This window comes from Uranotaenia lowii, chromosome 2 (genome assembly GCF_029784155.1).
Source record: "Uranotaenia lowii strain MFRU-FL chromosome 2, ASM2978415v1, whole genome shotgun sequence".
Taxonomy (NCBI): domain Eukaryota; kingdom Metazoa; phylum Arthropoda; class Insecta; order Diptera; family Culicidae; genus Uranotaenia; species Uranotaenia lowii.
The window spans coordinates 115,835,894-115,863,150 of record NC_073692.1 but is presented as its reverse complement, the minus strand read 5'-3'; the positions used below and the strand labels follow the sequence as shown (position 1 = coordinate 115,863,150).

Here is a 27,257-nt window from a genome sequence, read left to right as displayed (position 1 = left end):
ACTATCTCTCATAGTGCGTTACCATAGTTGCCATAGTTACCGCAAGAATTGTTTTATTTTCATAATAAACAAGAACAGGCGTCAAGGATAGGCATGAAGTAAACATGAAAAGTTAGGCTGGCAGATTTTATGAGTTTTTAATTCATATTGAAATGATTTTTTTTTTCAACAAAGTAAAAATAATGATCTGATCGAGCAATTCTATGTGCGTGCATGTCTAAATGAATCGAGTGCGAGTGGTGCAAAATACAATGAAATTTCATATTATGCTTTCCAGAACTTTTCAGCACGTTTTCGGGGCGGGGTCTTTTTTTTCAAAAACGGGTGAAAACCCGTGCATTCGATTTGAAGTTTTCAAATGCCGGGTATTATACGGACAAATCAGAACCAAATTTATCCATTATTCGAACAAAATCAGGAAAAGATAGGAGAAAATTATACCTTTGTTTTTTCGTCGAAGCGCATCAAATGTGTTCAATGCTTCAAACAAATTCTTTTTAATTTTGATGAAAATAATTATGAAATATCCGTTTTCGGATCAGAAATTAAATCAAATCATTACTCAATTTGTTTTTTTTTTTAGAAAATACAACAAATTATGTGAATACATCTGGACAAAAACCGGACTATTGTAATAAAATCCAGGAATCCGGACTGATACGGACTCGTCTTGATATTTTCCTTGAATATTTGGGCACGCCCGGATAAAACCGGGAAATCTAGAATTCTATACGTTCTAAAAACCGTCGATGTTAGAAAATTTTGAAATCGATTAAAAAATATATAAAATTGATTGATAAACATAAGACAAAAAATAGCTAAATTGAAAATCATTTTGATTGTTTTGAAGGTAAAGGTATATACAATGGTAATGTACACTTGCTTAAAATAAAACATTTTAATATATTAATCTAGCTTAAGCTAGCTATAGCTGAATGTTTGTTGAAACATCTGAGAAGTTTTTAATATTTTTTAAAATAATCTTTTTCATTCTATTGAAGTCATTCAAAGGTTTTTTATTCAACAGTTGAGGAATGAAATAGTTATGGCCAGCCATTTGATCAATTTACTAGCATTCAATTTACAGTTGAATTCATCTAAAATCTAAATGATTTCATGTCACCCTAACCTGATTCGTTTCATTACCGTCATCTGATAATAATAAAAAAGTTTTTAATAAATACGACAGATGGCAGATTTGTATCTCTCTAGCCGAAAACTACGCAGGAGGTGCTTAAAGAGATCCATTGTTTGTAAACTAAGTTTTTGTCATCAATATGGCTGAACAAAATTTGACCAAAATAAAATCGCCAGCTTCGATGGTGTTAGTTACTTTTTGTGATCGCGTCGAGGCGCGTCCCTCTGGTGCAAGGTTGCCGAATTCACAGAAAAATCTAAAATTTTACAGAATCTTGAACAAATTTTCATCACAGAATCTGTGTCACAGAACACAGAATTTAAGAAATATACACAAATTTGACAGATTTTTTAAATTTTGTACGTACAGACTTCGTTCGTTTTCGGCAATTTTATGTTGCCAACATCAAATGGTTTTTTTGTCACTTTTTATTTTTAATTTTTATTTCAAAAAAGTCAAATTTGTTGTGAATGTAATTTTTTTTTAATTTGACTCAATTATTTAAGCTTTAAAGAGTAATTCATGAAAAAAAATCATGTTTTTACTTATAAATCTACAATAATTAAGCCGAATTGAAAAATTTTATGCTTGTATTACGTTTTACATAAATTTTGATTAATTTGAAATGAAAATAAAAATACAAAAAGTGACAAAAAACGTCTTTATTTGGAAGTTGCCAAAATCGAATGTTTCCAAAATCGAACGAGGTCTGTATTTCCAAAATTATATTTTTTCTGAAAATAATTTTATTCATTTCATACTTTCCCAGATAACCGTCACAGAATTTTTGGGTAAAATCAAAGAATTTTTTTTCGGCAACCTTGCTTTGGTGCCGACATTACCCATAAAAATAGCAAAACTGGAAAAGAGTGTCCTTCTTGCATTAGACTATTTTGATACTTTATAGAACTAAAAGTGTGTTTCGCATGAGACACTATTTCTGGAAACATTTTCCGTTGAAAAGAGGGGTGCTCTTTTCGCTTAGGATGCTTGCTATGTCCTTATCTTCCCTCCATATGTTTTCAGTAGGGGACAGTGGGGTAACGTGGGCCGTGGAGAAACGTGGACTACTATAATAGTGGCTATATCTCAGCTGTCTATTGAGATAAAAATCTCAATCCAACTGCGTAATCATATATTTCTATATGTTGTTGACTTATGTACGCATCATATTGCTCTCTTTTCAACTAACTTTAAAAAAATACTTACCTACATAATTAAACACACATCTGCAAATTTTAATGATGGGAAATCTAAAGTTCATAACAAAAATATGCTCATGGCTCATGCTTATGGTCCTAATTTTGTCATGTTCTTTCACATGGAACAGGAATTTTCCAAAAAATTCAATAAATTACTAAAACGTTACTAATTTGCAAATCATAGTTGTGAGGTACCTTGGGCCACCTTGAATTTGGTGTTCATAACTAAAAATACATTTATCCTATCTGTAAAGTTTTCTCATGCCAAATGAAGAGTTAAGAAAAATATTCTGTCAATTTTATTCAAGTTGATAGAGACGAACATAAATCTTACATGAGGAATTTTGCCAAAACGTTTGCAAGCTAGGTTTATGAAATTATTCGACCATACACAACTCTCTTTTTATTTTCTCACCTGAAATTATTTTCACATAATATCATGAATAATAAAATTAATGATTTGAGTCAACTCTTAAACTTTGCATGTTAGATATTTGGTCAATTTTGAAATGGTGGTCAACGATACTTTTTTAAAACAGAACTCGGGAAAATAATTCAATATTGAATTAAAAAGAATTGCCTAATGATACCTTAGAAGAGAAGAAAATCATACCATTTATCTCTTTCATTTTATCAGGTTCATACCAAGCGTGATAATCGTAAATTGAAGAAGGAATCGTCTGCGCGAAGGAATACAATCTTATCGGGCCAGTAAGTTCAATCGTAAATTGAAGCAGAATGTAATAGACAAAGGACGTGCCCGGTAGTTATATTTACAACTAGGTTCTAACGAAGTAAGGCGGATGCATACTCGTGGATGACGAAACGTACGTAAAGATTGTTTTTGGGCAGCTTCCAGGCCAAAAATTTTGGAAAGCCACTGGTCCCCGGCAAGCTCAAATTCGTTTTTGCCGATAAGTTTGCAAGAAAGTGTTTGATCTGGCAAGGTATTTGCAGCTGCGGACGAAAACCCCTGGGTTTTATGACAAACAAGACCATGGACTTCAAATTGTACAAGGAGGAGTGCCTGAGAAAACGTACTCTTCCGTACATCAGATCTCACAAAGAACCAGTAAAGTTTTGGCCAGATTTGACAAGCTTCCACTACAGCAAAGAGCTACTACAGTGGTATCGGGACAACGGGTGGATTTTGTCGAAAAGGACATCAACCCACCCAACTGCCTTCAATTCCGCCCTATCGAAAAGTATTGGACAATTGTCAAGCAGAAGATTAAGAAGAATGGTAAGTAGGGCGACTCGTGATGCAACATAGATGAAGAGATAGTGGATCAAAATGGCCGCTGAGGTCAACGAACAGGGTGCCCAAACTATGATGAGTGGTATTCGACGAAAACTTTGAAATTTCATCAAAACCACATAGGAAAAATATTTTGATATTTTTCCTGTGAAGGGCAATAAAATACCTACATTTTGATTACATAATCATTTTTATTTCGTCAACATAACTCCAAGATAGATTCGTTTTGATGCGTCCAGATTAAAGATGAACTATGCTTAAGGTAATTTCCCGTATTTAAATAGCATAACCGAAGCTTTTCACGCTGTTTTGCATTCTGAAAATAGATAAAAATGTGAAACAAGCGATGTTATTTTGTTAAAGAAATGCATGAAGTTGAATTACTTGTTGATTCCTCCCAACCAACAAAAGCTCCTAGTCGCTTGTTCTCTTCCAGCATCCAATCATAGAGAGGTTGAAAATACTCAAACAGTGCATCAGCGCTCATTTTCCTCTGCCCGGTCAGAACCTCCATTGCATCTGGCCATGGTTTGGAAGATCCCATCGCCAGCATTGCTTTGATAACATTACCGGCTTCGGCACTTTGATAGATATCACAATTGTTTAACGTCTTCTCCGGGTCACCTTTCACGTATTCACCAGCCAACTCACAAGCCGATCTATGGAACTGGAACTGAACAATGTACGACACCAGATAACGAAGGTACTCGACGTCAGCTGATACGTGATACTTGGCTGGTGCATCGAAGTCTTTTTCTGAACGATCCACAGGTGGCTCGATTCCAGAGAACTTCGATCGTAGTTCCCAGAACTTGCAGTTGGCTTCCTCTGGTTTGATATCTCCCCGGAATATTCCCCAACGGTATTTGTCGATGGTGTAAGCAAATGGAAGAAACACTAGTTTGGTCAACCCGGATCGGTAGAACTGATTGATCTTTGCGTTTTCGTCGAGCTCAAAGTTGCTAAGCAGTCCTACACGTTCCAAATGTTTCGGAGTTGATACCGAAAGCGAGATAACATCTCCGACTGCTTCATGGAATCCAGGATTGGCACCTTCATGGTACATACTGGGTTGGTGTTGATATTGCAGGTAATACTGAATGTGACCGAGCTCGTGATGAACTGTGGCAAATTGTTTCATGTTCACCTGGGTGCACTGTTTAATTCGCACATCATCTTTGTTATAGAACTCCCATGCACTTGCATGACATACAAGATCACGACCGTCATCGGGTTTCTCCAGAATACTTTTCTCCCAGAAGCTCCTAGAATAGAAAGGTTGTGTAAGACTACAAATCAACATTTATAAGGAATCACAGTTTTACTCCGGTAATTTGGTCATATTTAATGACACGAAAAATTCGTCACCCATTTGGAACATTTTAATGGGATTGTAGTTTTGCTTCACCATTTCTTCGGTGACATCCAAAAGCTGACTATCCGGAAACGGTGTTGTGAAATCAGCAACGTAATCCCAAGTTTGAGCCCACATGTTACCCAAAAGGTGCATCGGAATGGGACCCTTCTCCGATACTACATCAGAGCCATATTTTTCTCGCAGCCTATATCTGACATAGGCATGAATTTGTTCATACAGTGGCATTAGCTCTAGGATTGCCGCATCGACCTGATCCTCAAACGTATCATCCTCATAAGCGTCTAACCATGCTTCAGCTCCCGAACTGAAGTCTATAAAATGGAAGAATGACATGAATTTGATGAAGTAATTATCAATTGGAGACATTCACTGTTAATTTGAGCAGCTTCCCGGTTCAACGCCACATAGGTGTCGAAATCCTTCCGAGTGGGTGCTCCTGCCGCATCATACCACTGAGTCCAGTAGTACTTCAGCTCTTCCGGATCACGACTCGTAGCGAATATTTCCGTTAGTTCCGGTTCCAACGAAAGATCACACTTGGAACGGTTCTTGTAATCGCACACCTTAATCATGGCGTAGTTTGCCGACATGCTCGAAACCGCGTTCAGCAGCTGCGAGAATTTTTCCTCCGGCAGTGCTGCATAGCCCAAACTGGTGAGTTTGCTTATTCTACGCTTCAAATCCTGATCCTCGAAGCTTTTGTAATCAAATTTCATCAGCTCACGAGCAATTTCCTGCAATATAAAACGTATCATCCGGTGAATATAATTTATAGCTGAATGTATCATTATTTCTTCTTTTAGATAACACTGATTTAAACCTACCTTGAAGTATTTGGCATTCCGAGCCTGCAGCTCATTATCAACTTCAAGATTCTCCGGGGTGAGATTCGATTGGTACGCCCAGGATGCTTCGGTGGCCTCGTTGTTGTGCCGTAAAATTTCCGGCTCCAGTCTCTCTAGCAGTCGGCGGGCAGCCTTTTCGGATTCCACATTGGGACGAGCAGTGATTTCGGTCCATAACAGAGTATTCGATAGCAGAACAGCCCAAACTACCGGGGACCAGCAAAGAAAACAACGTTTGACCGCCATATCGTTTCAAGCAGCACTGAAACTGAAACAGGACAGATAGATCAATTTTATAGGCTGCAGCATAGTGTTTCCAGCCTCTGACTTTGCTGCTGGTTTTTCGTGCTCTTGTGTTATGTTTATCTTATCAGTCTACGACTCAATAAATTTGAATATTATATCATGAAAGACTTTCAATTGGACGGTCGATAGGAATTGTCTCGTCCCAAAGGCTGATAAGTTTTTTTTAGTCTGAACTTATCTCAGGAACAAAACAATACTACTGTCATTAGATTTTGTCCGTAACGTTTGAATACTGATTCCAGTAATGTAGAAGTTCGTTTCAGTAAAATAGTTTTTTATGTTGCGGATAGTCATTTTTATAATTTAGAATATTCGATTTTGTTTGTTTTCGAAATTCGCGCTCGCTGCAGGTTTTGAACGGTTTCTAGACCTGCCTCAAGGTCACATGCAAAATTTGAGCCAGATCAGTCCCCTAGAGAGACTTAATTTGTTATGGGTTGTTTTTGAATATTTTGTTTGGGATGAACATGATAAAGCAGTTTTAGTGGTAACAGATCATCAACGGCTATTTTTGTTTTGAAGTCTAATTTATGATGGCATTTTTGTAAGGTTCAGATCAACGTTAAATCGGCCAATACTGTTTTTCTATACAACCATCCGGTGTTGAACAAATAGTCTTGTACAGCAGAAAATTTGCCCCCAAAATGCTTTTTGTGCATTTTATCATTTCCTAAATTTTTGCCATCTTTTGAATTTTATGTTATGTGTTTATCCATCTTCAATTTGCTTTAGTTTGAACGTGTTTGTTTTTGTGGATCGAACATTTCAAATAACTCCTACAGTTTAAACTTGTAATTCACCTTGAAAAGTATTATTCAACGTCATCAAAAATATCGATAGAGTTTTAAATTTAAGAATCTGATTTTAAAAACAATTTCCAGAGTTTCATGAGAAAAAAAGCTTTTCCAAAGAATAAATAGCAATACATCCTCAAGCACTAAAAACAGACCATTTTGAATATCTTCAGATACAGGTTTGTAGCTCGCAAGATGTACACAAATGTTGATGAATAAAGTTTATACGATGAGTGTCCCTTCTTTAGAACTAAAATGCCGACAATTGGGAATACCGCTTTTCGCCTTTAAAGGTTTTTCAAGTAAAACTCTCATCGATTTTAATATTAATCCGCTCTTGAGTGTCAATTTGACACTACTGGAAGTTTGGCGGCTTGTCACTTTTTTCGGGTGCATTCAAATAATAAAATTTCTTCAATTCTTGAAATTTTTAATTTTACATCTTTACTTGTTTTTCCCTGGGAAAAACATCCTAATCAGAATTTGAGTGTCAATTTGACACTCCTCGCTTAAAACCACTGTACCTCACTTGTTTCTTAACAGATTTGTACAAATTTTATAGTTTTGGAAACCTCGTAATGTAATATTTTTTCAAATATGTTATTCAGCTACAATTCTTTAGTTTTCCGTTATTCAAAGCCTAAGAAAAAATCCGAAAAAAATGTGGCGGAACAAAACTGTAGATCAGCTAAAAAAAAATCACTTGGTGTTGGAAAAAGCTTAAGTTAAAAGCTATACGTTGCAATTATTTTTTTTTTTTACCATGACCACAAAAAATGTTAAAAAGTGGTGTGAAATTAATGAATCGATAAGTGAGTGAATCTAATTTCCTGGGTTTACTTTTAATTTTGAAAGGTGATACGGTCAAAATTTGGTCAACACCAACTTGAAGTATTTGATTTAATTTTGCAGTTAAAAAACCTGAACACCCTTCATTTTGAAGGTGTGTGTGTAGAATGTTTCTCCTATTTTGATTTTGGAATTCACTCTTCAATTGTCAAAATGCCGTCCAAGGAAGAAGAGCAGTGTATCAAAATTTTACTCGCGCATCGCGAAAATTCCGAGCAACTCGCACGCAAAGCTGGCAAAATCGCTAAAAGTTGCCAAATCAACCGTTACAAATGTAATTAAAGTGTTTGGGGAACGTTTGTCGACAGCCAGGAAGTCTGGATCGGGGGGAAATCGGAAACCGGAAGCCGCTGAGACGACAAAGAGAGTTGCCGGTAGTTTCAAGCGAAATCCTAACCTCTCTCTCCGAGATGCCGCAAAAGGCTGGGTGTAGCTTCTACAACCGTGCATCGAGCCATAAAACGAGCCGGACTTTCGACTTACAAGAAGGTAGTGACTCCAAATCGCGACGATAAACAAAATACGACGACCAAAGCGCGATCCCGGATGCTGTACACGACGATGCTGACGAAGTTTGACTGCGTGGTAATGGACGACGAAACCTACGTCAAAGCCGACTACAAGCAGCTTCCGGGACAGGAGTTTTATACGGCAAAAGGAAGGGGAAAGATAGCAGATATTTTCAAACACATGAAACTGTCAAAGTTCGCGAAGAGATATCTGGTTTGGCAAGCCATCTGTACCTGTGCCTTGAAAAGCAGCATTTTCATAGCTTCCGGGACTGTTCACCAAGAAATTTACGTGAAAGAGTGTTTAAATAAACGTCTGCTGCCTTTCCTGAAGAAACATGGTTGTTCCGTACTGTTTTGGCCAGATTTGGCATCATTCCATTACGGTAAAAAGGCCATGGAGTGGTACGCCGCCATCAACGTGTAGGTGGTTCCCAAGGACAAGAACCCTCCCAACACGCCAGAGCTCCGCCCAATTGAGAAATACTGGGCTATTGTCAAGCGGAACCTAAAGAAGACCAAAAAAACTGCTAAGGACGAGCAGCAGTTCAAGGCAAACTGGCTTTCCGCGGCGAAGAAAGTGGACAAGGTTAGGGATACCATACGTACTCTTTCAAGAGTACATGTACTCTTTTTCGATCGAAAAATGAGCGTACTCTTCTTTTTGTAAAATTTTACTAAATGTACTCTTTTTTTGAGAAAGAAAATAAATGAAAATTTCTCATATAAATTAACTTATTTCATCCGATACATGAAGATTGTATTCTCATAAATACAAAAAAATCAAAATTTTTATGCATTCGTCGCGCAACACTTCAGTTTTGTTTCTTTTGTTAAATGTTTAAAGGATGGCTTCCTATGGAAGGAATAACGAGTACATTCACGACTTCAATCTTTCTTTTCGTTCAAAATTAGCGCCTTTGAGTATGCAATGAACTCCTGGTTATTAGGCAATATGCATAACAACAACTTATTTAAAGCATAGTGCACAAATCAAAAGCGAACGAATCAGCAATAATGTTATTGAAGAGTAAAAAAATACGCCGCTTTAAAAAACTCTGTTAAAAATGCAGTTTTTATTGACAACTTTGGTGTGCTTTCTCAGTATAAAATCCAGAACTGAGCATTTGTCAATTAAATCAATCTTGCAGCAAATTGGCGCTATTCTAATGGCCAAGAACATCATGGTTTTGAATAAATAGCGTTTATGTTTACAATTTTGAAAATATTTCTCAATGTACTCTTTTTGGCGTTGCATCATATGGTAACCCTAGACAAGGTGGCTGTACAAAATCTGATGGCAGGGGTTAAGCGTAAGGCCCGGCAGTTCGGATTTGAAAAAGCGAAAGCCTAACTGAATATTTTTCCTAAATTTTATACTAATTAAAATTAAAAGAGAAATTTAATTTGATTTTTTAAATAAACGATTTCATCGATTTACAAGCGTTTTCCCTTGACCAAATTTTGACCATCACCCTTTAGTTTTAGTCACGAGTGTCAAATTGACACTTCAGGGACTGACAAATAGTTAGTGAAATCAGAGCACATAATTAAAAGAAAAAAAAACTTTTTCACTACAATGAAGAAATGTTATAAGAAAACCTGGAAGATTTGTAAAGGGTTCAAAAATAGACAACTTTCAGGCATAATGTTCCAATTCCAGACTTTCCTTAAACAAAATGTTTGTTTTTCAATACAAAATTCGGGTTTAAAAAGGCTAGCTTTTCCTTACGAAAAAAATCAGTGTCGAAATGCAGTAGGTAGGTCCTGGAGGTGTTTAAAAACTGGATTCTCACAAGGGTATTTTTCGGCATTGCGAAAAAAACTGTGTATACTAGACTGCCCCAAATGTGTATGGGAAATTTAAAACCTGTGAAATGTTATGCGCTGCAGGCTAAAATTGATCCATGGGCTAGTACAAGATCTCATGCCAAATTTGGGCTAGATCGGATCACGGGAAGGGGTCGCTCAACGACCCTGAAGTTTGTATGGGATTTTGAGACATTTTTTCGGGAGAAACATGAAAAATCAAAAATTCTTCATCAATAACTTTTGTTCCTGTCGGCTGTTTTCTTTCAAAAACGGGTTTTCTTTAAGTTATTAAGCTTCAAAAATAGGTTAACTTTTTTAAGGATAGTATTCATCACTGTTAATTAGTCGGGCCGGTCGAACATATTGACGCCTCATTAGCAGTGATGAATACCATCCATAAAAGAGTTAGCTAATTTTTGAGGCCTAATAACTTTTTTATCTTAACTCTTATCGAAATGCAGTCTTCGGATGGAATATTTGTCATAGTTTAGGCTTTAAGAAAACAGTTTTTCAAAATAATTTGGCTGACGGGAACCTAAGTTATTGACTTGTTTTTGATGTTCCTCCCGAACAAAATGTCACAAAATTCCATACAAACTTCAGGGTCGTTGAGCGACCCCTTCCCGTGATCCGATCTGGTCCAAATTTGTCATGAGATCTTGTACTTGGCCTAGGATCAATTTTAGCCTGCAGCGCATATCTTTTTCAAAAGTCGGGTCATTTGGGGCACTCTAGTGTATACTTCTCGTTACAAAACTTGATTTTTAATCATTTGTCGTAATTATCCAATTCAGCAAACTTCGTTGGATAAATTTACGACCCATGTATCAACATCAAAATATTGTAATAAGGTGCGAAAATCAACAGTGGCGATGTTAAAAAAACAGTGTCTATTAATATTCCCAATTTTCCTCAGATTACAGAACACATTTCTAGGATCGTGATACATGCAATGTTGAACATTCGTGATGATTTGAACATTTTTCTGGTACATTATTATCAGTTTATGCGATAAAAAGCTCTGTTCTCTCAATTCTGTTTCAGTAAATGAATGCAAGCGATCGAATGATTCAGAAAGGTTTCTTTTTTAATGGTTGATGTTGATTGCATTCAAAAAAAATTTGACGATAGTGTACACATTGAGTTATTAAGTAACGTTTACATGAGTAAATTTGAACTTTTAGGTTTGTATGAGAAAATTGAATTTTATGTTCTGAAAAATCAAAATAATTGTTGTTTCTTCTGTGGAACCAATGTAAACGTTACTTAAACGTTACTTAAAAATTCTGCAAAATTCATGAATGAGCGTTGGACCAAACCAAGCTTTTTAGACCCCAGGGTTTGAGAAATTCAAAAATGACCCCAAATCGACTCAGTCTATTCTCCAGCCTTCCCGTCTTCCAAAATAAGGAGAGTTCATAAACTACAATAAAAACATCGTTAGGGCTGTCCCAACGGCAGATGCAAAACACGGTTTTCGACCACGCTAAAACAGTCCGGCTGGCACCGGTGGCGTAAATCACTGTTTAGCAGGAACAGGATTTCAAAATATACGACAGACCGCTTTAGTTCACGGTGAGAAAATTTTAGCCAACAATGATTTTTTTTACACATGTTTGGGCAACATTGGGTGTGATAATAGTTTCTTTTTGAGATATTATTTGAATGTTTTTTTTTGCTTCAACCAGCCTATACGTAACATAAATTGAGAATAGATGTTAATAAAACCATATCAAGTATAAATAATAGATGTCACATTATTCTCGATTTAATATAATTAAATAAAAAGCTTTTCATTAGGGCTCGACGAATTTGTGAATCCAGTCAGCGTTCTAAAATTTGAAAAAAAATAAACGAAAAGAAAATTTTAATACTTTTTCGATAAGGTAAAATAATTGTTTATTGTTTGTTCTATAATTTTTGTTTTATTTGAGATATTGAGAGATTTTTAGTTTCGTATAGATTGCTCGGAGTTTTCGTGAATAGCAGCATATTTTTCTGTATCCATATACCTACATAAATTTACAAAGTGAAACAAGTTTTTTTCAAACAAAAGTGTCGACAAATCAAAGGAAAATTTGCTTTGACTTTGGAATAAACATTTCTCAGTTCCTTCATCAATGTCAGCAATAACTTGAAAAAATTGCTTTTTCATTTCATTTTAACCTTATTCCATTGATTCAAAGCAATTTGATTGAATTAATTGAAGAATTGTTACAATTGACCTTTTTTCCTCGTTGTGTAGTCATGTTTGCTTTTAAATTAATGAAATCCTGGTAGAATAGTTGAAATCATTGTTCTGTCAAAAAGAATATTCGTAGAATTAATTTTAAGACAATTAACCGTGAAACTCAAAACTTATGCAATTTTTCTAATAAAATGGGTTTTTTCTTCTTCTCAATTATTAAGTGTCCGCAATGAAGGTGTTTCCGTTTTAAATTTGCTCCTACACCGGTGGGGAATGGGTGTTTTAGCCGATTCTAAAATTTCAAATTGTGCTTAAACTGGTATACTTAAAACAAATATTTACGCCTGAACCGTTGCAGGTGCTCTTAGTATCTAAATTGGTCGAGAAATGAAATTTAGCGGGAAACAATTATAAGTGTCTTCCCCTTAAGTTTGATGCATTTGATGTCTCACACAAACTTTTACAACAACTAAAGGCGGTCATTTTGTCTGAAATTTTTTTCAGGGTGGTTCATAAGCTTTCTGAGATCTGAAACTTATTTCTCAACTGTGTTAAGATAGAGGCCTACATTATTCTACACACAATATTGTAGAACATAACAAATCATGAAACTATGTCCAAGACACCAAACATCTATCTCTTGAACTGAAATTTTTATGACATCCGTTTTTCATGAAGTTTGAGTGAGGCTATAAATATCAGTCTTTATATCTTTTCAGGGTGATATTCTATCAAAATCATTTATTCAGCAACATCTAATATATAAAGATGAGTTGGACTAAATATGTTTGTATGCACCTTATACAAATCCACACCGCTTAACCGATCAGCCTGAAATTTGGTACAGTTATGTGTTTGTACCATGGTAAGGTTTTAGTAATAGTTTCGAGCCCCTCCCACCTAAGAAAAGGGACCCTCCCATACAACTTTCGGTTTATTCACCCGAATTAAAAGTCATGGCACCCATTTTGGCAAACCGATTTTTTTTTCCTTTGGCGGGTTTGTTTTAATCATCACCATGGGCCGGGCATTAGAAGCAACCATCCAGAGTTAACGTGTACTGGATAGCAAATCAAAGCTTGCTCAGCATTAAAAATTTGGAAGGAGAAATTTTGGCGGGTGTTTTTTGTCCTACTGTTCAAAGCACGTGGTACCGGTGCGAGGTATTTGATTGCAATAATGAGCCTTCATTTAGGATAAAAAAAACTACTGGCCTTTTAAAAATATATTGAAAAGAACAGTGGTTAAGGATCTACTAGAATATTTATGAAATGTGTAAAGTATGGATACATTAATTCATGTTCATTATGAATTGACTTCTTCAGTTGAATAACTATTTGGACTGAAAACTAATGTTCCAGCTTTAAGGAACCAACCATTTTCATATTTTCGGAACTCCCCATAGGGAAAAAATTAATAAAACTGAGGGTTGTAAGTTAAAGCTGCAATCTCAGCACTTTGATTGCAGTGTAGGAATTTAATTTACAATAGGAATTAGACAATTAAACGTTCATTTTATTCAAAGAGTTTAAACCAAGTCCAACACACGAGACTTTGAGTAATATAATCAGGAGTTTTTATTTTGGTACAATTCAATTTCATTTGTCAATTTTCGAATTTTAAGCTATTATTGATCATCGATATGTTCAATTCTACCATCCAATTATAAGAAAACTAAAAAAGCACAATGAAAACATGCAGAGGAAGTCTTTTATGAGGTTTCAGCGGAAATCTATTTAGAAATGTCTAAGTACAAATTAAAACATAAATAGGTAGTCAAACGACTCATTTTGATTTATATTTTATGTGAACCCGAGCAAGGCCGGGTAAAATCAGCTAGTTTTATATAATTATGATACGCATCATTTGTTGAAAACGTAATACCAAAATTAGTTTATGTTTTGAAGTTATGAGGCAATATGTGTTAAAAAAATGTCTTTTTTAGAGCTTCAATAAATGCATTGGCCAGTTAAGTTTCCGAGTTAACACAATAAAATTTGAGGAAAATTTGTGCCTTTTCCGACTCTGCCCTGAATAAAGGAAGGGTTTCAAATTATTCGTACGCAAACAGCCTCTCTTTGAAAAAATGGTCTCTTTTGATTGATAACAATCATATTCCAGCATATGGAAACGAGATTTGAAAGGTGAATCTGTAATTTGCATTCTGATGCATGTTAGCCCAGACTTATAAAAATATTCATTTAAAAAAATGGTGATTGGCCCAAAAATATTTTATTACCAACCAGTGGATAGTAGGATAATAAAAGCCATATAAAGTTTGTAGGTGATATCATTAAGCCAATCTGTCATACTGGGTAAACTTTTTTACGGCATCGAAAAATGTAAAATTTTGTACATCTATTGCTCGATTTGTTGTTAATTTTCTATGAGATTCAAAAAATAAAAAATAAACTATCCCACAATGAAAGAAACTATGTCTGCATCATTGAATGATGACTTTTTACATTATATTTAAATAAAAATTGAATAAGGGTTGCGTTAGGATATGAGAAGTAAATCAAGCCTAATCAAGCCAAATCAAGCTAAATAGTGAAGATTTGTGAAGCTTTGCCACTACGGAGGAGCAAACTTTACCTCCGCTCATAAAGACATCATTAAGGTGAAGGACAAGAAGCGTAGTGAGGCAAGAGCACTTAGAGGTGAGCGTCAAAGCTAACGTGCAGGCAACACTGCTAAGGTGGTAGGAACAGAAAATTGATAAGGATGACGCATGATACAAGTAATTTGAATAAAAAAATCAGGTTTCAAGTCACTTGTTTATTTCAAGAAAAATAGCCAAGTTACACCAATTTGATAGATGATTTGATTGAAATTGAAAATTGTAGAAACTAACACTTCAAACATTCCAACAACAGCTGCTTCCACGAGCCATTTCTAAATAATTACCTAGTTGCACAGTTTCCTTTCATCCTCCTGGATTAGGCCGTTTTGCATTCTAGAAAAAAAAATCAAATTCATAACTCGAAAAATATAACCTAAGACCAATACCAAGAACACTTACTTTCTGTTTCCTCCCAGCCGACGTAAGCTCCGAGCCGCTTGTTTTCTTCTTGTAACCATTCATAGAGTGGTTCAAAGTACTCAAAAAGCGCGTCAGCGCTCATACGCCTTTGACCGGTCAGCACCTCCATTGCATCTGGCCATGGTTTGGAAGATCCCATCGATAGCATAGCTTTGATTACGTTTCCGGCTTCAGCACTTTGGTAAATGTCACAATTATTCACCGTCTTTTCCGGGTCACCTTTCACGTATTCGCCGGCCAGCTCGCAAGCTGATCTGTGGAACTGGAACTGAATAATGTACGACACCAGATAACGAAGGTACTCTACGTCAGCTGATACGTGATACTTGGCTGGTGCATCGAAGTCTTCTTCTGAACGAACTACTGGTGGCTCGATTCCAGAGAACTTTGACCGTAGCTCCCAGAACTTGCAATTGGCTTCTTCCGGTTTGATATCCCCTCGGAATATTCCCCAACGGTATTTATCAATGGTGTAAGCGAATGGAAGGAATACAAGTTTGGCCAATCCAGAACGGTAGAACTGATTTATCTTAGCGTTTTCATCGAGAACAAAGTTGCTCAGCAAACCGATACGCTCCAAATGTTTCGGAGTTGATACCGAAAGCGAAATTACATCTCCAACTGCTTCATGGAATCCAGGATTGGCACCGCCGCGATACATATTCGGTTGGTGTTGATATTGCAGGTAATACTGAATGTGACCAAGCTCATGATGCACGGTGAAAAAGTCCTCCATATTCACACGAGTACACTGTTTAATTCGTACATCATCATCTTTGGAGAAGTCCCACGCACTAGCATGACAGATTAGATCACGTCCATCGTCCGGTTTCTCCAGAATACTCTTCTCCCAAAAAGTCCTAGAATTTTAAAATCTTTATAAGTCTGGTTATTTATACTCTTTAAGGAGAAACGCACTGAGGTAGCTTGGTCATATTCAATGATACGAAAAACTCATCACCCATTTCAAACATTTGGATTGGATTGTAGTTTTGCTTGACCATTTCTTCAGTCACGTCCAGAAGCTGACTATCCGGGAATGGGGTGGTGAAATCGGCAATATTGTCCCAAGTTTGAGCCCACATGTTGCCCAAAAGATGCATCGGGATAGGTCCCTTCTCGGAAACAATATCGTCGCCATATTTCTCTCGTAGCTTGTATCTGACATAGGCATGAATTTGTTGGTACAGTGGCATGATTTCATTCATAGCTGAATCCACCTGATCTTCGAATGTATCATCCTCGTAAGCAGCCAACCACGCTTCGGCTCCTGAACTGTAGTCTGTCAAACGGAAGAACAATTAAACATTTGTCTATTGGTAAGGTTTGATTTATAATAAATTACTATTAATCTTTGCGGCTTCTCGGTTCAAAGCCACATAGGCGTCGAAGTCCTCACGAGTAGGTGCTCCGGCAGCATCATACCATTGGGTCCAGTAATATTTCAGCTCTTCCGGATCACGGCTGGTGGCAAATATTTCCGTCAGTTCCGGTTCCAACGACAGATCACACTTGGACTGGTCATGGTAATCACACACTTTAATCTTGGCATAGTTGGCCGACATGCTCGAAACAGCATCCAATAGCTGGGTGTATTTATCCTCCGGCAGTGCAGCATAGCCAAGGCTGGTGAGCTTTCGGAATCTACGCTTCAAATCTTGATCCTTGAAATTATTGAAATCGTACTTCGACAGGTCTTGGGCAAGGCTCTGCAATGTGTGACAACATCATATAATTAGTCGAAGTTATTTAACTAAATACTTATTTTATTTAAGAAACTTTTTTTAAAAACCTACCTTGAAGTAGTTGGCGTTCCTAGTTCGCAGTTCGTTCAAGGCTTTGAGATTCTCCTCAGTAAGATTCGAGTCGTACGCCCAGGATGCTTCCGAGCCCTCGTTTCTGTACCTCAATATCTCGGACTCCAGCTGGTCCAGATACTGGCGAGCTGCGTTCTCAGTTTCCCAGCTAGGACGAGCAGTGATTCCGGTCAACAACAGGCAGCAGGTGCCCAGCAGAACCAACCAGACTATTGGTTTAAAACGACTAAAACGGTGTACGGCAGCCATCGTTACGAACCGAACTTAGCAGCAGCACTGGAACCCCAGCCGGGAAGATCATTCAAATTTATAGGTTGTGTGAGCTCGTAAGAGAAATTGTCACCTCTCACGTGCTTCTGATCTTTGATGTTCTTATCTTATCGGTACAAATAAAATTAATTTTTCTATGTTTCCGTGGAAGCCTTTCTAGTATGACGATTGATGGATAGGAACTGTCTTGTGAGAAATGCATATAAATAGGAATTTGCTAGAAAGATTCATTATCAGAAACACAATCGATCAGCTCAAATTGGTTGTAAATAAAATATTAAAGAGGCTATTTCGTTATACACACATTAAAGAATGAAAGCATCACTAGAGTCGTGAAAAAACACACATACCATTTTTATCAATACCACGGATACAAATGAGTTTTAACTCAAAGTGACTGAAAGCTGTTGCAATTGAAGCACATAAGCATGAGTACCACCTCCCTTCCGAAATATTTCCTCAGGGCAGTTACTGCATTGGGTTCTGTTCTAAGGTGGGTTCCGGGCGTATGTACACCCAAAGAAGAGGTTGCAAAAATCCAATGCCTGTTTATCAAATCTCTGTGCCGAAAATGCTCGGAAAAGTCTACTGTACCAAAAAAGATATTTATGTTTGGAAAAGCACTACTTCCATAAAGACTCGAGCTCCCAGGTAAAATGATGCATGACCACTACACACCACTACATTCAAGTGAAACAAGAAAAACAATTTATGGGATTTTCATCCTATTGGATAATTCATCCAGAAACAAAAAATAAAAAATGAGAATCAAACTCACTGCAACACCTCATCTCGGCTTGTCAGTTCGATTTCTTCCCCAGTGCACCATCTGAGTCGTGTGGGCGAGAAGCACATTGAACACTATCTCCTTTGTGATCATTTTGCCGTTATAGCGTATACTAATGCATTGTTTACGTCAATTAACAGATGAAAGTTAGAGCTATTACACCCACATAAAAAAAAACCTAAAAAAAGACAAAAACAATCAAAAACAGACTCCTACAAATATCAAGCGCCGATGTGGCCTAGCGGAAAGGATGGCGCGAGTCTGGTTTTGGTATGCCAGGCGTACTGGGCGATATCAGGAATCGGCAAGAAATCTTTTGGGTTCGAATCCCATAAGTATCCGACATGTAATATGTGTTGTGTTGTGCCGGAATACCTGGAAGTAAACTAGTTCACTCGTTCTTCCAATATATAACTTACACGCAATACATTCACTCCATAACAGTTCATACGGAGCCATGGGGTCCGGGTATAGTGTACGCGCTATATTTGAGATTTGTCGAACATAATAATCTAAAAGAATGCAGGCGAGTACATACTTAGACAAAAACTGCGGTGAATCCGTGCACCCATGGTGGATAACCAACATACAGCATACAACATACAAAAACTGACTCCTAAAAATGTTCGCATTTTTTATGGAAACTGGAATGTCTAACATAGATCATATTTTCTAGAAAAAAATTGCCAAGTAGAACAAACAACAAACCTATTCTCTAAAAAAAATTTAAATTATTATTTTGGAATTTCTGCACTTCGTTTTAAATCTAACAAAACATGACTTGAAGATCTTTTTTCATCACTTTAAAATATTTCCCACACGAAAAAATTAATCTTACATTATTTATGCCAATACTTATGTTAATCGTAAGAATATAATGTGAACTTCTTAATACCATATTATTAAAGCAATAGTAAACACCCTATTTTTTATAAGAAAAAGATTTCTAAAATTTATGGGTTGAGTTCACTTAATAATTGATAAAGAGCGAACACGAAATTATTGTGACACCGAATTTGTCATGCCAAATTTCTCTCATATCACTCCAGGACACTTTTAGAATAGTGGCATGGTTCCAAATCTGACCAAAATAGCGGAGCTTCGTCGTGCTGCTGCACGCTTCTCGAGGCACTCAGATTTTTTAGATCTCTCCATTTACTGTGCCCTTTGTCACGAAAGGCTCAATGCTCAGTTCGCAAGAGCAGATGGCCTGCCAAACGAGATATTTGGAGGTGAACTTTCACATTTTCTTCTTTTTAAATTTGTCGTCCATATCGAATTTTCTCTTGCCGGTGAAAAACTCCAACCCCGGAATTTGCTTAAAATCGGCTTTTATTCACGTTTCGTCGTCCATCACACGGGAGCCATATTTTGTCAGCATTTTCTCGTAGAGCTTCTCTGTCCGAGTTTTAGCCGTCGATTGTTGCCGCTCACCGTTATTTGGGAAGTTCTGTACCTTAGGGGCCGTTCAGAAACCACGTGGACAGAAAAATGAGATTTTTGACACCCCCCTCCCCCTCCGTGGACAAGCGTGGACATTTGGCAAACCCCTACCCCCCTCCCCGGATGTCCACGTGGACAGATTTGAAATTTAAAAAAAAAACTCATTCGACGGTTAAAAAACACTACTTTTTGACTTTTTTTTTATTGTAATGGCCGATTTTAAAAAAAATACAAAATAATTTTTAAATTTCTTAATGATCATATTTATTACTTGCTTTCAAGTGGTTTTTAATTGTTCAAACTTAAACTGGAAAGCTTTGAAATTTTAAGATTCAAACAGTAAGTATGTCCACGTGGACATGACCCAAACCCCTACCCCCCTCTCCGTGGACAAGCGTGGACATTTCCATATACCCCCCCTCCCCCTAAGTTGTCCACGTGGTATGTGAACGGCCCCTTATATGTTGTTCGCGATACACGAATTTGGGTGATGTGGCGCTATCTGGTTTTGAGAAATACTAGGAGTGTGAAGTTTGGACGATGAGGCTTGCTGTCATATTGGGGCGCGTTAGCAGCGATCAAACTGCGAAAGGCAGTTTCCGCCAGGCCGTCTATAAAAGACCCTTTGGGAAGAAACGTGTGACTTTCTGTTGCTGGCAGTCGAAGACGTCACTTATAAACAAACCAATTTACGTTCTTCTATCGTTGTTATTATTGTGATCAAATCGTTAAAGTTTAATTAATTTAAGTAATATAAGTGTAATCTAAGTTAATATCAGTGTTTCTTTCGTGAAATATATGAAGAATGAGAACTTACCTGTGAATTGATTTACACGCTGAAGAAGAAACTACACTTACCATCCTGGGAATAACCATCGAACCTGAAAAGAAAGAGATACTTACCGTTTTGGACATCATAATTACACCTGGAAGGATAGCAATCAGAGGACTTTAGCCGGCAGAAACGAGGTACTTTACCATATGGTCCTTCGAGCCGGATGCTCGTCGAACTCCGAGCGTTCGTAACCTTACCATTCCTGCGAGGAGTTTTTGTTTCTTACCACGTTGTCGGAAATCTTTCCTTCATCAATCCTGTTGGAGAAGTTCCTGGAAAAAAAAATTTAATACAAGGCACGAAATTGCCTTTAAAAGGTAATTATATTTCCTATATAGCTATACGTGTGACGTTTTGTGCTCCGCTGGGAATCCTTTTTCCAGATAACCCTGCACGATGGCCGCCGAGCGCAGAATCAAGTCGCTCAAGTTAAGATTACGCAGCATTGAAACATCCTTCAGCCTAATAAGGGTGTTCGTCGATAATTTCCGAGAAGATACCCAGTCTATTGAAGTCCCGGTTCGGCTGGAGAATCTCGGAGTCCTATGGGCGGACTTCTGCAAAACTCAGGCTGAGTTGGAGGCCGCTGAAGTTGACGATCCGGAAGTCATCGATCTTCAACTCAAGCAGCGTGCTCAATTTGAAACGGAATATTACCGTGTCAAAGGATTTTTGCTTTCCGTCAATAAAAATAACTCGGCACCATGCATCCAATCTTCTCAGTCCAGTGCGCACTTCCCTGCGTCGTCTCAAATTCGACTACCCGACGTTAAACTGCCCGTATTCAACGGAACGCTCGAGCATTGGCTTAACTTCCACGACCTGTTCATTTCTTTAGTGCATTCTTCCAGTGAATTGTCTAACATACAAAAGTTTTACTATTTGCGATCCTCCCTGGCTGGAGATGCACTAAAGCTCATTCAAACAATCGGGCTCAGCGCTAACAACTATCCTGTTGCCTGGAATCTGCTCGTCGAACACTTCCAAAATCCATCACGCCTCAAGCAAGCGTACATCGATTCCCTTTTTGAGTTTACGCCATTGAAGCGAGAATCAGCAACCGATCTTCATTCCCTAGTAGAAAAATTCGAAGCCAACGTCCGAATTCTGAAGCAACTGGGTGAACGAACTGAGTATTGGGATGTTCTTCTTATTCGCATGCTGAGTATTCGACTTGATGCTAAAACACGAAGAGATTGGGAAGAATTTGCATCAACTCATGAAGCAACCACGTTTCCGGATTTGGTCTTGTTTCTCCAAAGAAGGGTTACGGTTCTGCAGAGCGTCAGCAATGTTAATCTGGACACTCCGTCCATCCCTGCGTCGAAAAAACCAGTATATCGAGCGGCAGTTGTCAGCAATGGGGCCACTCAAGTTTCGTTTCGTCAATGCCATGCCTGTTCTGAACATCATCCTCTCTACCAATGCTCTGTGTTTTCGAAAATGACCACCGAGGACAAGGAGAAGCTCGTGCGTCGCCAGCAGCTGTGTCGTAACTGCCTACGAAAGGGTCATCAAGCCAGAACCTGTCAGTCCAAAAACACCTGCCGTAAATGTAGAGGGAAGCACCATAGCCAAATTTGCAGCCAGGACTCCGTTCAAGCTGAATCTAACCGATCGAAAACTGATCTCAACGCCCCCAAGGATCCCATTCCCACCGGTGACGAATGTTCTTCATCATTGTCCGCGGCAGTTCAACGGTCTCCCAGTGGATTTCGCTCTCACAAGGTACTTCTCGCAACGGCCGTGATTAATCTTGTTGATGATCGTGGCAATACTCATCCAGCTAGAGCACTTCTCGACTCTGGAAGCGAGTGCAGTTTTATCACCGAAGCACTCTCTCAAAAACTCAAGGTTCAACGCAACAAGGTTCATCTGGCGATCTCTGGCATTGGCCAGTCATCCGTTCAAGCTCGCTGTAAACTTCGGGCCACCGTGCATTCCCGAATTACAGAATTCTCTACTGTTGTCGAACTGTTTGTGTTACCAAAACTTACCCTGAACTTACCATCCACGACATTAAATATTTCCAAATGGAACGTGCCAAAGGGAATTCGATTAGCGGACCCAGTTTTCTACGAAAGCCATCATATCGATGTCGTTCTGGGGGCCGATATCTTTTTCGAACTATTCAAAACTTCCGGAAGAGTACCTCTCGGAGATTCTCTTCCTACTCTAGTGAATTCCGTTCTTGGTTGGGTAGTATCCGGAAAGGTATCGAATTTCAATAATGTTAGCACCGTAGCCTCCAATGTCGCAACTGTCGCAGACGTGTACCGCTTAATGCAACGTTTTTGGGCCATCGAAGAAGACGATTCAGCTTCCTGTTTGTCGGTTGAAGAGGCTGCCTGCGAAAATCACTTCCGCCGAACAGTTCGACGTAATTCGGAAGGCCGATACATAGTACGACTTCCTTTGAAAGAGGCCGATTCCAGAATTGGTGACAATCGCAGCATTGCCCTTCGTCGGTTCCACATGCTTGAGGCTCGCTTGCAACAGAATAGTGATCTACGGTCTCAATATCAGGACTTCATGGCGGAATACCTAGCCCTTGGACACATGCGGCGTGTAGACGAAGTTTTGCACTCCAATCCACAATACTATCTGCCTCATCATGCCGTGATTCGTGCTGACAGCGCCACTACCAAGGTGCGAGTCGTGTTTGACGCGTCTTGCAAGTCCTCGACAGGAAAATCCCTCAATGACGCGCTTATGGTCGGGCCAGTTATACAGGATGATCTACGAGCCATAATATTGAGAACCCGAATCAACCCAGTGTTACTGATCGCTGACATCAAACAAATGTACCGCCAAATCCTGGTTGACGAACGAGATACTCCGCTCCAACGAATTCTCTGGCGAAATTCTCCCGACAAATCCATCGGCACATTCGAGCTAAAAACTGTCACCTATGGCACTGCTAGTGCACCTTTCCTTGCTACCAGAACACTTCAGCAACTTGCCGACGATGAAAAACTGCATTTCCCGGAAGGCTCAAAGGTTTTGAGGAAGGACGTGTACGTGGACGATTTGGTAACCAGCGGAAGCTCTCCTGATGAAGTTACTAAAATTCGAAATCAACTGGATCAACTGTGCAAACGTGGAGGTTTTGAATTCCGGAAATTCGCATCGAATGTCGAAGCAGTTCTTGACGGCATCTCTCCGGAAAGACGTGCTCTTCAATCTTCAGTCGAGTTGGCGGCTGATCAATGTATCAAAACTCTCGGGTTGCACTGGGAACCATCGACGGACAATTTACGTTTTCGAATCCAGGTACCTGATGAACCCCACAACACGGTAATGAGCAAACGAATAGCCCTTTCACAGATCGCTCAGCTATTCGATCCCTTGGGTTTGGTCGGTCCAGTCATCGTCACTGCAAAAATTTTCATGCAGACTCTGTGGAGTCTTAATTCGGATGACGGTAAACCCTGGGGATGGGACCAGCCACTGCCTGCCTCTCTCGCAAGTTATTGGGAGAACTACACTTCGCAACTACCATCCCTTAGCCAGCTACGAATTCCACGTTGTATCGTAGTATCAAATTTCGAAACTGTTCAATTGCACTTGTTCTCTGATGCTTCCGAGCAAGCTTACGGTGCGTGCGCTTATTTTCGGTCGACCGACACAGCAGGCAACATTGCAGTTGGTCTGCTAACCGCAAAATCAAAAGTGGCTCCCTTAAAAAAGCGCAGCATACCCCGACTGGAGCTCTGCGGAGCACTCGAGGCTGCCCAACTGAGCAAAAAGATCTCATTCGCCTTTGGGAAAACTTTTCCAACCTTTTTCTGGGTCGATTCCACTACCGTTCTAGCCTGGCTAAGGTCAACTCCATCCAATTGGACCACATTCGTTGCTAACCGGGTTTCCAAGATTCAACTCGCAACTGAAGGATCGACCTGGAATCACGTAGCCGGTCAGCAGAATCCAGCTGACCACATATCTCGAGGCATTGATGCAGATACGCTTCTCGCTTGTGACTTGTGGTGGCAAGGTCCTGAATGGCTCCGATCAGACCAAAGTTTTTGGCCAGCATCATCATCGAATCACACCTTCGATACCCAATTGGAGTATCGAACAGCAAAATCCACAGTTTTAACAGCCACAATCGAACCTACATTCATTGACGCTTATGTGGCACGGTTTTCCAAATTTCAAACCATGCTGCGCGTAACAGCGTTTTGCCTGCGCTTTTCTCTAACTCGTCGGAGTCCACGGAACTCCCGAACATTCCAGCCATTCCTCACTTCGGACGAAATTCGCGATGCTGAGCATGTCCTCATCCGTTTAGTACAAGCCCAGGAGTTCTCCGACTACGTCGCAGCCCTCGAAGCATCAAAACCAACTCCCGTCAAATCTCGACTGAGATGGTTCACTCCGTTTTTGGATTCCAGCCACCTCATGCGCATAGGAGGGCGCATCGACAGATCATCGTTGACCTACGACGCCAAGCATCAAATTCTACTCCCTTATCAGCATCGCTTCTCCATCTTGCTCGTCGAATGCTACCATGAGAGACATTTGCATGCAGCACCGCAATTGCTTCTGGGAATCCTGCGCCTCCGGTACTGGATCATAGGGGCCAGGAATCTGGCCAAAACTGTCGTCCACCGCTGCGTTATTTGCGTCCGAGCTCGCCCTAAATTGGTGGAACAATTTATGGCCGAGCTACCAAGGGAGCGCATAACTGCCACCCGACCATTCACGAAAACAGGCGTCGACTACTGGGGCCCGATTCTGCTTAAGCCTCCCCAACGTCGCGCAGCCCCAACCAAAGCGTTCGTAGCAATCTTCGTGTGCTTCAGCACAAAAGCTGTCCACATCGAGCTTGTATTCGATTTGACAACAGCAAAATTTCTTCAAGCCTTGAGACGCTTTGTTTCTCGTCGGGGTCCACCCTCCGACATGTACAGTGATAACGGTAGAAATTTCCTTGGGGCAAGAAATGAGCTAAAACGGTTGCTCAAGAATCCAGAATACACCAACACGGTAGCAGCCGAATGTACTGATTTGAACATCCGCTGGCACTTCAATCCTCCGAGGGCATCCCATTTTGGAGGGCTGTGGGAATCAGCAATTAATTCAGCTCAAAAGCATTTTTTGCGCGTGGTCCGCGATCGTCCGCTAGCGTACGATGACATGGACACCTTATTGTGTCAAATAGAATGCTGTTTGAACTCTCGGCCAATCGTTCCTCTTAGCGATGATCCTACCGACTATGAACCACTTACACCGGGACACTTTTTGGTCGGCACTGCTCTTAAATCTGTTCCGGATGAAAATCATGCTGAAGTTCCGTTCAACTATCTCCGAAAGTGGCAGCAAACACAAAAATTGTTCCAAGATATTTGGCGGAGGTGGCACCTGGAATATTTAGCTACGTTAGAACCAAGGGCTAGATGGTGCAACTCACCTGTGTCGATACAACAAAATCAATTGGTGCTTCTCAAGGACGATGCAACTCCTCCGATTCGCTGGCCGACTGCTAGGGTAGCAGAAATTCATCCGGGAAAAGATGGCATCACCAGGGTGGTCACTCTCCAGACTCCTAAGGGCTACTGCACAAGACCGGTGGCTAAAATTTGTCTGTTGCCGATTGCATCAACGCCTGATGAATCAAAACCAACAGCAGGAGCCGAACAATCAACACCAGACAAAATTTTCGAAGGAATTCAACCTGATCCCGACTGCAGCAGTAAACTATAATTTCCAAGGCCTAGTTTGGCTTGGATCAGGTGAGTTCCTGTCCAATGCAACTTAAACACCAAAAAACCGCTACCGGGTCTTAATTATTCCAGGATTCACGACACAACCGACCGACTTTTCATCGCACAAGCACTTTCTACCACTTACTTGTTTTGTACGTTCCTGCTCAACTGGATTGAGCTGCCGTTCACCGTAGTTCCACCCCACTCGATTCCCGATAGCAACGGTTTCACAAAATTTCAAGGCACTTTATTACAGTGAATACGGTGAGTTCCTGTCCAATCCTTTCACTTGTTTAAAAAACCGCTACCGGGTCTTAAAATTTTCTAGAACACCTACCTACCAACAATTCAACACGACTTCACGACTGTACGATGCAATGTAAACATTGTCTTCACGCTCAACGAGAAAGGGCCATCGTCAAGTACACGCTCCAACGGACGAACTCATATGGATGCTGTCAGAAAAAGTATTTCTGAAGGGGCCAGTATGTTCGCGATACACGAATTTGGGTGATGTGGCGCTATCTGGTTTTGAGAAATACTAGGAGTGTGAAGTTTGGACGATGAGGCTTGCTGTCATATTGGGGCGCGTTAGCAGCGATCAAACTGCGAAAGGCAGTTTCCGCCAGGCCGTCTATAAAAGACCCTTTGGGAAGAAACGTGTGACTTTCTGTTGCTGGCAGTCGAAGACGTCACTTATAAACAAACCAATTTACGTTCTTCTATCGTTGTTATTATTGTGATCAAATCGTTAAAGTTTAATTAATTTAAGTAATATAAGTGTAATCTAAGTTAATATCAGTGTTTCTTTCGTGAAATATATGAAGAATGAGAACTTACCTGTGAATTGATTTACACGCTGAAGAAGAAACTACACTTACCATCCTGGGAATAACCATCGAACCTGAAAAGAAAGAGATACTTACCGTTTTGGACATCATAATTACACCTGGAAGGATAGCAATCAGAGGACTTTAGCCGGCAGAAACGAGGTACTTTACCATATGTATATAGGTCCATCTCTCTTCTTTGCATTCTGGACATAGCTCTGCGACTTGCCGATCTAGCGCATTTT

At 39.4% G+C, this 27,257-nt stretch overlaps 3 protein-coding genes across 3 annotated transcripts; 1 reads left to right on the top strand and 2 right to left on the bottom strand.

Moving 5' to 3' along the window:
* Nucleotides 1-3,795: 3,795 nt before the first annotated feature.
* Nucleotides 3,796-6,059, bottom strand: LOC129747580 (angiotensin-converting enzyme-like). The gene is made up of 5 exons (XM_055741867.1): nucleotides 5,801-6,059; nucleotides 5,347-5,710; nucleotides 4,924-5,287; nucleotides 3,983-4,863; nucleotides 3,796-3,914 (listed from the first exon to the last, which is right to left on the bottom strand). Exons 2-5 carry the CDS (start codon nucleotides 5,690-5,692, stop codon nucleotides 3,898-3,900), a joined length of 1,608 nt encoding a protein of 535 aa, XP_055597842.1. The 5' UTR covers nucleotides 5,693-5,710; nucleotides 5,801-6,059; the 3' UTR covers nucleotides 3,796-3,897.
* Nucleotides 6,060-15,042: 8,983 nt separating this feature from the next.
* Nucleotides 15,043-17,404, bottom strand: LOC129747184 (angiotensin-converting enzyme-like). Its single transcript, XM_055741233.1, has 5 exons — nucleotides 17,119-17,404; nucleotides 16,668-17,031; nucleotides 16,241-16,604; nucleotides 15,302-16,182; nucleotides 15,043-15,235 (listed from the first exon to the last, which is right to left on the bottom strand). Exons 1-5 carry the CDS (start codon nucleotides 17,386-17,388, stop codon nucleotides 15,219-15,221), a joined length of 1,896 nt encoding a protein of 631 aa, XP_055597208.1. The 5' UTR covers nucleotides 17,389-17,404; the 3' UTR covers nucleotides 15,043-15,218.
* A 3,466-nt stretch (nucleotides 17,405-20,870) lies between these two features.
* Nucleotides 20,871-26,180, top strand: LOC129741794 (uncharacterized). Its single transcript, XM_055733582.1, has one exon. The coding sequence runs from the start codon at nucleotides 20,871-20,873 to the stop codon at nucleotides 26,178-26,180; it is 5,310 nt and encodes a 1,769-aa protein (XP_055589557.1).
* The last annotated feature ends 1,077 nt before the right edge of the window (nucleotides 26,181-27,257 follow it).

What these genes read in the sequence shown, in the direction of transcription:
- LOC129747184 (XM_055741233.1), bottom strand. Translation starts at nt 17,388, where the DNA reads ATGGCTGCCGTACACCGTTTTAGTCGTTTTAAACCAATAGTCTGGTTG. An exon ending in AGAAGCCGCAAAGATTAATA is followed by an intron (nt 16,605 to 16,667) that starts GTAATTTATTAT and finishes TCCGTTTGACAG; the next exon opens with ACTACAGTTCAGGAGCCGAA. An exon ending in AATATGACCAAGCTACCTCA is followed by an intron (nt 16,183 to 16,240) that starts GTGCGTTTCTCC and finishes TTAAAATTCTAG; the next exon opens with GACTTTTTGGGAGAAGAGTA.
- LOC129747580 (XM_055741867.1), bottom strand. Translation starts at nt 5,692, where the DNA reads ATGAAATTTGATTACAAAAGCTTCGAGGATCAGGATTTGAAGCGTAGA. An exon ending in GGAAGCTGCTCAAATTAACA is followed by an intron (nt 5,288 to 5,346) that starts GTGAATGTCTCC and finishes TCCATTTTATAG; the next exon opens with ACTTCAGTTCGGGAGCTGAA. An exon ending in AATATGACCAAATTACCGGA is followed by an intron (nt 4,864 to 4,923) that starts GTAAAACTGTGA and finishes TTTCTATTCTAG; the next exon opens with GAGCTTCTGGGAGAAAAGTA.
- LOC129741794 (XM_055733582.1), top strand. Translation starts at nt 20,871, where the DNA reads ATGGCCGCCGAGCGCAGAATCAAGTCGCTCAAGTTAAGATTACGCAGC.